This window comes from Clarias gariepinus, chromosome 26 (genome assembly GCF_024256425.1).
Source record: "Clarias gariepinus isolate MV-2021 ecotype Netherlands chromosome 26, CGAR_prim_01v2, whole genome shotgun sequence".
NCBI classification, from domain to species: domain Eukaryota; kingdom Metazoa; phylum Chordata; class Actinopteri; order Siluriformes; family Clariidae; genus Clarias; species Clarias gariepinus.
Genome location: NC_071125.1, coordinates 21,727,167 through 21,737,188, shown reverse-complemented (window position 1 = coordinate 21,737,188; position 10,022 = coordinate 21,727,167). Strand labels below are relative to the sequence as shown.

Genomic DNA, 10,022 nt, shown 5'->3' with positions numbered 1-10,022 from the left:
GTTTTTGTGAAACGCTCAGAACGTGGTTATTGCTTGCTCGTGGAGTCTGACCTTAGCGCGGAAAAGCACGATTAAAATGTGATTCTGGGAATAAAATGGACTATGAAATTTTTTTTTTTTTTCTACAAATATAGGGACAATAAAAACATTGCAGTATAGTGTTTGTTTGTTTTTTTTTGCACTGGAGCTATAGCGCAAAATGTGTACACTGATTAGCATCATGCTAATGACTGTGGTTTCTAAATGCTTAAAACCTCATTCCTGGGATGGTTAAGATTATCGAAACACCCACGAGTTAAAGTCGTTATAAATTCTCTCGGTCTGTACACCGACTGTAAAGTCTGTACAGTGTTAGTAACTGGGACCAGAGTCTCAATGCATTTTTATCACCATTAAAGGAGTTCCTGGGAGGCCAGTGTTGTCACGTTCGAATAAGATGTGTGCCTACACTTAAATACGGGTATGGAAATGTTATTTGTTGTAGAAGATTTATACCCCAGGTGAACAAGCCTAAGATTCTTTAGGATTCTCCATTTTAAGTTTTTACAAAGTATATTCATGCGGCAATGTGGGGCGTTCAAGCCAAACCGGGATTAAAAATAAATATATAACTTGTCGCCAGCTTGCGCGTCTATCTGTGGGAACTGTACAAACAAGCATTCACCAACACCACTTTCTACAGTCCTAACTTGCTTCAAGCCTTCACATGTTTGAGCCATTAAAGGAGTTCCTGGGAGGCCAGTGTTTCAGATGTGAAGCATAATGGCAGTCTGAGAAAACTTTCTACATTGATGGTATCCAAGCAGTAGTGAAACACTGGGATAAGTGCATAAGTGTAACAGGGGATTATATAGAGAAATAAAGGAAGTTTTTCTCATAACTGTGTTCTGTTATTCAGCACGAGAAGTCCCGGTTTGACTTGAACATATTTAAATACAATATAAATTTTTTTTGAAAGTGTTTAAGTAACATAAATATTTCGTTTCAGACCGAGAGATAGATTTCTACACAAATCATCTGTTTTTAGAAAACAGTTCCTCAGTGATTTTATGGATATTGAGCGTTATAGCTCGAGTGCGGAAAAAAAGGGCAGAATTTAGAAATTGTAAAAATTGGACAACTGGCGCGATCTGTCCTGCTTCACGATTTCTGCGACAGCAGCCTAGCCAAGCTCTTTCTTGGAAAGTCGCCATTAGTTAATTTCCACAAGCACATTATTCTATCATGTCATCTCTTTACTTATTATCAAACGTCAGTGTTGGTTCTTATCTATGAAGCTGCGCCTGTGGTTTCTCTCTTTATCTTCCTCATCATTTACATTTACATTATGGTGTTTGGCAGAAACTCTTATCCAGAGTGACTTACAAAAGTGCTTTGAGCTTTCCGTTATTGGATGGATCGTTACACCGGGTTACTGGATCATCAGCTGCTCACTTTCACTTCAGTCAGGTGAATCCTTCACATTGAGCAGGTGTCAAGGGTGATTAAGCTATTCCTGTGTTTTGTTCAGCAGCCCTCGAGAACTGAGCCCTGATTAGATGTATATTTCAATGAAAACACTTCAAGTAATTGCCGATTCGTGTCAATTAATTTGTTCGCTTTTGGTGTTTGAGTTTGGAGACTGAAGCTCAGCTGGAAGTTAGGCGTGAAGGGCAAAAAAACAAAGGGCGTTCGAAAATCCGATACTAGATCAGTGAAGTAAACAAATTACATATGCGTACATTCATTCAAAAACGAACCCCTCCCCCTTCCATCCATACACCACTGATACACTTCGCATCCATCCGAGTTGATTCCAGCCTCTGCGCTTCATGCTGGAGGAAACCGCTGCTAGTCAATCTGTGGCAAGAAATCGAAATAAAGGCATCAACGGGTTTCATTCAGGGGATTCCTGTTAGCTCTTTATGGTCTTCTGATTTGGAGGACATTCGGGCACATTTGGATCACTAAATAAATAAATAAATAAATAAATAAAAATCCCACGAGCAGGATAAAGCAAGATGGGCGCCGCTTTTCTCTCCACCGGATGACGCGAGGCACGGATCAGCGAGCGCCTCGGCTATTTTTAGCTCCCCGTGGCTGCTTGGTTTTCAGCACACGTTCAGAATGCAGCAGGGAAGAGCAAGGCCCCTCGTCTCAGCCTCTTCCCTCACTGAGAGATGCCGCCGAGGCCTTTCGAAGGAGCTCGCGTTGTTTACGACAGCAAGTTTATCTACATTTTATGTACAGACGCTTGCCGTGACTAGGTAGGCGGCTTTGGTGGCAGTTTGGTGGCACCGGTGTGACGGGGAGAAAAGGCCATGTGGCAGTGGTCGTCAAGTTACATAACATTAAGGGGAAGACGTGTAAAAGAAGGGCCACGCGTATGTTTCCTTGTCTCACACCTGCATGCAAATCCAGGGAGACGTGTACGTCAGACATCGCTGGGCGTCCGTGCCCGCTGTGCCACGCTGGCCGGGATGCAGCCGCAGCACACCATCCAGAGCGCCTTCTGGATCTCTTGGTTGCGGAAGGCGTAGATGACGGGGTTGATGATGGAGTTGTAGGTGGCGGGAACCAGCGTGGCGTAGGTGTACAGCGGAGGGTAGGTGTAGTCGGCAACAAGCGAGTAGACGGTGAAAGGCATCCAGCACGCGGCAAACGTTCCCAGGATGATGGCGAGCGTAGAGACCCCTTTGCGCGTCGTGACGTAATGTGGCGTGGCAGCCAGGAAGTGGTGCTGCACGGCGATCTGGTGCGCATGCCGCATTACGATCTTGCAGATTTGCACGTAGAGCTGCAGCATGAGCCCGAACAGCAGCAGGAAGGACACCGACAGGACAGCAACATTGTTTTTTGTGAGCGGCCGCACCACGCTGCAGGCGTCCTCCTGACTCAGGCAGTTTACCCCCGTGACGGGTAGCAGACCAAGGCACAGGGACGCGCCCCACAGCAGCACCAGCATGGTGTAAGTGAAGGCAGCCGTGCGCTCCGAGTTGTACGTGAGTGCGTAATACAGCGAAAGGTAGCGATCGATGGTGATGGCCAGCAAACTGAAGACAGAGGCAGAGAACGAGGCCACCACCAGGCCGATCGTGAGCAGCTGGGCCGAGTCCGAGTGCAGCAGATAGGCAAAGGTGAAGTGGAGCACCAGTCCCACGCCGGCTAGCAGGTCAGCCAGCGCTAGGCTACCGATCAGCAGGAACATGGGAGCACGCAGAGCCGGGTTCTGCCAGATCACTAGGACCACCAGGGCGTTCTCGCAAGCTATCAGGGTTCCCGACGTGCACAGGACAATATCCCACGGGTTCACCAGCAGCTCAGCAGAAGACTCCGGGCGTAAAACAGCGGCCGGAGGAGGCGTTCCAGCCGTCAGGTTCTCACTGCTCCCGCCACCACTGCTGACCCAGCTGGGGTCAGGGTTCAGCCAATTCGGGGTGACCGACACCTGCTCGCTCATTGTGCCTCCCGTCTGAAAGAAAACACACGTTTCATTTTTTAAATGACTGACACGGGCGGAAAACTTTTAACAGGTTTACAATTGTGTCAGAGCTCCCCAAAGTGTGTGTAATAATGCTCCTGCTGAAATACACCTCAGACTGCGTCTTTTCATCGGTTGTAAATGAGCTACTCCTAAGTCATGCTCCACCAGAGAACAATAGAGGTGAGCAACAAGCCGGAGAAAAAAGGAGGAAAAGCAGGGAATGTTTTGTTTCTCACATTTTTGTTTGCACACGCACACTGGACACCCGTCTCCCCATGTCTGACATGCCATGACACCCGTGTCTGAAATAACTAAAATAAAAGTTTGTATATTAGGTTCTCCCAGAGGGCAAGAAATCATAAAGGCTGTGAAAAAACTAATTATTTTGTCTCTACAGAGGGAACACTTCATGTGAAGCAGTAGAATTTATTTACTGATGAGACAAAAACGAGAAGATGAAACCTATTCCTGGGGAACTTGGGGTACGCTCTGGACAGGGTGTCAATCTACTGCAGGGCACACAAGCACACACACATTAAGTTAGCACTGTCGCCTTGAATCGGTTCGATTCCCGGCCAGGCTCGATTCCCGTCTCTATGTGCATGGAGTTTGCATGTTCTCCCCTTGGTGGGTTTCCTCCGGGTACTCTGGTTTCCTCCCACAGTCCAAAGACATGCAGGTTAGGTTAGGCTAATTGGCGTTCCCTAAATTGCCTGTAGTGTGTGAATTGTCTGTGTGTGAGATACACACACAGGGGTGTTTAATCTATGCCCGATGCAGGGTGTACCCCGCCTCGTGCCATAAGTCTCCTGGGATAGGCTCCAGGTCCCTGTGACCCTGAATACAAGATAAAGCAGTATGGAAGATGAGTGAGGGCATGTCTTTGGACAGTGGGAGAAAACCTGTTTACTCAGAGCAAACCCGCCAAGCACAGGGAGAGCGGGAATCGAACCCTTGCCTAGGTACAATCCACATATATGGAATATAGATCTCCTGTTTTGGAACCTAAAAGAGGGTGAATTGTTAATTCTGCTCAGACATGTATTATTATTATTATTATGATGATGATTATTATTATCAGTAGTAGTAGTTTAATGTTTCTAAGACGTGATTTGGAGACTAAAATTTGCAGTCCTACAAAACTGTATTCAGTGAGGAAAGTGAACACTATGCAAATAAAAGTCTCGTGTTCTTATCATCATCATCATTAACAGGCTTTCTGAAAGCATTACTAATGTTGTACAAATATCACTTTTTACTCTTGGTCTTGCTGTCAGTTAATTATATTAATCTTAACACCATTATGCCATTATAATAGACCTTTTCATCTAGCGCTCTTGACTGCAGAACACTAATCTCTGGTACAATCACATTTCCAAATGAGAAAATTGTTAAAAGTTGAGCATGGTTGGACCTTATTCGATTTAATATACAGTACTGTGCAAAAGTCTTGACACCCCCTCCCTCATTTTATTCTATTTTGCTTCCAAAGAGCCAGACTTTCATTTATTTTTTTTTTAATGTAGTCTCAAGAAATAGTTCTGAAGAAAAGGTAATATTGCAAACTATCCCTAATTTTAATTTGAAACAGTTGAACTTTAACACATCTCATTATAAAGGAAATGTTATGACACGTATAAATAGTCTCTATGGAACGATAAAGCCCTGGCTGAAGCCCCGAGAGACAGCATGCATGATGCATGCAAGAAGTCACAGTCACCCTCGACCTCCGTCATCTGGACCAGTTTTCCTTTCATATACTGTATGGTTCAGTCCACACAACTACAAGTTCAAAATAAAAGTTACCCCTTTTATACCCCTAGGGCAACATGAAGTACATAAAGAAATGCAAATCATTTCCCAGTTTGTTGTTATTTCATCCTGGTCACATGCTTCATTATAACTAGGACACCAAAGTCTGGACCTCAGTAGTTTAGGCTTTGGTTATTTTATTTTATTCATTTATTTTACCTTTCTCGTAGCTTATATCAAGTAGTCTAATCCACACTGCTGATCGGATAAAGCCACAGGCTCCACAGCTGGCTATAAATAAACACTCAACGCCAGGCCAGTTTTAGTTTTTTTTTTGGTGCATCGTTACTTTTAAAAAATTTTAAAAATGAAAGGAAAACCTACTTTTTGAGATTTTTAAAAATGAGGGTTTTCCGATTAATTGATAAAATCGCACATTGAAAATCGCATCCTTACTAAACTTTTGAGCTGATCACATGGATCATACAAGCGCAAAATATTTTGCATGAATGAGGTGATGGAACAACTAACCACAATTATTTGTTTTATCCATTTGCATTCTAATATACAATCTTTTGTACTGACGTTTTCATTATGGCTGGATCTAGATACAACGACACAGAGGTCTACAGATTCAAAAGGTGCTTTTACAGAAACCAAATAAGAATGCAGTTACTAGAAATGTTAACAAGCTTAATTTGTGACAGAACTAGATCGTTTTAAAAAGCAGAGAAACAGAGTTTCTCATATTTTATATTTAACCTGTTTTAACTGCATTTTGTGAACAAACGGATAAAAAAATTAAGAACATAATGCGGTGGCATATGTCATGTAGAGCTTTTAACCTGAAAGTTTGTCATGTTAATATTAATTAATATTAATAAAATCTGCCCTGTTCTTTAATACATAATCAGTTCCCTGGTACAGGTTTAAAGAATCCTACAAACTGCTCTGAAGGGTGATCACCTGGAGACAGTTCCATTTTTTCAGTTCAATTTTATTTGTATAGCGCTTTTAACAATGATAGCCTGATTCAGCCTTGTATTATATTATATTATATTATATTATATTATATTATATTATATTATATTATATTATATCATATCATATCATACTAGGGCACATCATTGCAGCTGGGACCTCACTCAGAATTACATCCTAGTTTCAGCCCTGATCTTGATGCATGAGATACACCTTCATTTCATTTTAAATCTCATGTCCTACATCGTATACAGCGTCACTGATGGGGCCTGGAACCTATCACAGGAGACTGAGAGCATGAGGCGGGGTACACCCTGGACGGGGTGCCAGTCCATCACAGGGCACACACATACACACTCATTTACACACTATGGGCAATTTGGGAATGCAGATCAGTCTAATCTGTATGTCTCTGAACTGTGGGAGGAAACTGGAATACCTGGAGGGAACCCACAGGGAGACCATGAAAACTCCATGCATAGAGACCTGAGGCGGGTCTCGAACCCAGGCCCTGGAGGCGCGAGGCGACAGGGCTAAACATTACGCCACCATGCCACCGCATGGTCTCTCTCTCTCTCTCTATATATATATATATATATATATATACACACACACACACACGCTTTATATATAATGATTTTTATTATCTCTTTCTGATTACACAGAAACCATGGGGATTGCTAACTTTGTTGTATGTTTCTATGATTTTATGATGTAGACTGTAAAGAGAAGCCTTGATGCTGATATGGTGCAGCAATTAAATAAATAATAAATAAAAAAATCACTGAAGATGGCACTGCTCTGTCACAGCCAGCATCAGTGAGATTTTAGATATGCTCTTACAGCACAATTATTATTATTTTTATTTAATTGACATTTTTAAGCCTTGTTCATGCATAAACCTTTTTAATGGTAAAACAAATAATCATGACAATGTGTGCATAGATTATTTCTGGCCTGTTTAGTGCATGCAGTAGGATGCTGTTCTGATGTTTGGGATGTAGCCTTTAGATCATCCATCCATACAGCCACCCATGCATGCATGCATCGTCTTAAAAAAAAACACCTGACCTTTAAAATCCTCATGTAAGAAAATAAGAAATAAGTCGTACTGTACCTTGAAATCCTGGAGGTCGAGGGCACGCGATTCAAGCGCGCTCGCGACCTTGTTGCGTGTCCATGTCCCCTCGGCGGCGGTGCCGCAAAAAAAAAAAGCGCGCTCGTTTATCACCGGGCTGCATGCGCGAGCGCAAGCCGCTGCACGAGCATCCTCGCAGGAGCGTCCTTCGTGCGCGAGCGCGAGAGAAACCGGATCCCTCCTCCTCCTCCTCCTCCTCACACACACACACACGGACACACGGAATGCTGCGTTGGGGAGAGAAATAAAATCACAACCAAGCTCTCTAAAGGTCGCAGAAACACGGAATGATGCTTGTGTAGGGTTGCCAGATTTGTTTTCCTGTTTCACCTATATTGATCACAATTTAAATATGTTTTAATGATATTAAATTCAATTAGAAATTAAAAGAAATTAAATTTAGCCTGTGCGTAAGAAAAGGAAATAGATGTATGATTATTCGCACGTAATAATTTGCGTAATCGACCAATCTGGCAACCCCGGACTGTGTATATTGTAAATTTTTTGGGATTGGAACTGTTCTTTCATTCTCGCACAATATGATTTTAAAAAATTTTTTATTAAGATTTGTAAGATACATGCAAACCCTCCTGCAAAAACTTCTTAGACCTTTCATTCATATAGAAAGAAACATTTATTTCGTCTTTCTGTGCGATCTGGCAACCCCAGGGCTAAGCATATAGGGTACGCATTCATTCATTCATTCTCACACATGGTGCTAAAACTTTAGGATTTCTAATATTCATGCAAATCTTTCTTAGAACTTTCATTCATATACTAGGCTTTCTATGCAATCTGGCAACCTATGACTAAGCATATAGGATAAGCAAGCATTTACTAATTTATTCATTTTATATTGTGTCTTGAAACTTTTAATCTATAATAATATAATAATAATTAACCTTTTATAACCCTTTTTTATATAGAAACATTTATTTATATTCTAGTCCTTCTTTAAAATCTGGCAACTGAAAGACTAAATATAAAGGATAAGCATTCATTCATTCATTCATTCACTTATTCATTTATTCTCACACAGTGTGCTAAGATTTTTAGTCTCTAGTAGGACAAACCGTACTTATACTTCATGCAACATTTCATTCCATACTGTACAATATATTTATTAATTCATTCATGCATTCATGTTTTTAGCTTCAGTATGCTCATTATCATAATCATCATGGATCATTGGGCACATGGTGGTGGACACACACCCTTAATGGAACATGAGAACACTACAGTGCTCCATGTACATGCACACACACAAACACACATACAATATACTGGTGCATATGTGAGGAAACTCATATATTATACAGAATTATTTCACACACACCGATATATTGTGTTTCACACACACCAATATATAAGTGTTTATTTCATGGCTTACGGTTAATGAAAACCCAAAATTCAGTATTTCAGAAAATTTGAATATTATTTATGAAAATAAAAATAGTAAATAAAAATGAATAAAAATAAAAGATTTGTAACATGTGTTGGAACACTGAAAAGTATAAACTGCGGTTATCCCTGTTACTTGTGCACCTTTTTCTACCACATTTTTTCTTCCATTCAACTTTCCATTAATGTGCTTGGATACAGCACTCTGGGAACAGCCAGCCCACTAACCCTGACTGAGAGAGCATTTAAAGGCTCAGGAAACGTTTGCAGGTGTTAAGTTACTTAGCTGATTACAGTGTCATCATGAGTTTCCAATACTGAACTTTTTTACAATATTAATATTTTCTGACATACTAAATTTCGGGTTCTCAGTAGCTGTAAGCTATAATCATCAACATGAAAAAAAAATCTACTTCATATAATATTTGAGTTTCACTTTTGAAATTAAGTCACTGAAATAAATAAACTTTTCGCTTAAATTCTAATTAATTAATATGCACCTATATACAGTATACATCAACCAGGCCAGTTCTACTGTATTTACTGTATGTTTCAGGGAGGGAACAGGAGAAAACCCAGAGAAAACCCAGGAGGAAAAAAAATCCCCCCATATTGGTCTATTTCTTTTTCTATAATAAAGATGATAAAGTGCATAATTCACCCTGGTCATGTTCAATCTTTCACATGCAACTTTTCAATCAGTGCAAATTGCCTGCGTTCGCACTAGCATGCGCTTTTTGCGCTTGAAGGTTGCTTTTTTTTGTAATAAGAAACAGTAATATCTACAATATCTGAGAAACTTTCTACTTAATAACTACATGGTTCTACACACAAGTTTCTCAATACGAGGATGTTCCTTTGTTCTACCTAGTTTTAGTTAGTTTCGTGCATGAGATGCAAAAAGGGCTGACATATTTAATGCACAAGTCATTGTAGTAGTAATCACAAAATCACTTCAATATCATCCATCTTTTTTCTTTTACTTGTTATTTTTTGGCTCATCAGCAGCAACTAGTTTTCACAGTGTCACTTCTGAGTGGGTGTTTTTTTGCTGAAGCGTTGTAACAGATCGCATTTTCTTTCGAAAGTTGCTCACTTAGCCGCTCCCCTGTGACTGCCTATTCTGAGAAGGTGCTATTAACAGCGGGCTGATCTGTGTCATCCAATCTCTCTTGGGCAAGCATAAGGATTTAACAAGGGACTAATTGTGATATCTGGACCAGTCAGAGCAACTCCAACACTGTAGCTCGTGTAAAATGTTCAGGGGTCAGGACATACCAAAAGTGT

The 10,022-nt window shown here is 41.0% G+C and overlaps 1 protein-coding gene across 1 annotated transcript; it reads right to left on the bottom strand.

Annotated features, from left to right (window-relative positions):
• Positions 1–2,405: 2,405 nt before the first annotated feature.
• gpr12 (G protein-coupled receptor 12) lies at positions 2,406–7,502 on the bottom strand. The gene is made up of 2 exons (XM_053488028.1): positions 7,314–7,502; positions 2,406–3,451 (listed from the first exon to the last, which is right to left on the bottom strand). The coding sequence occupies exon 2, from the start codon at positions 3,437–3,439 to the stop codon at positions 2,414–2,416; it is 1,026 nt and encodes a 341-aa protein (XP_053344003.1). The 5' UTR covers positions 3,440–3,451; positions 7,314–7,502; the 3' UTR covers positions 2,406–2,413.
• Between the last annotated feature and the right edge of the window lie 2,520 nt (positions 7,503–10,022).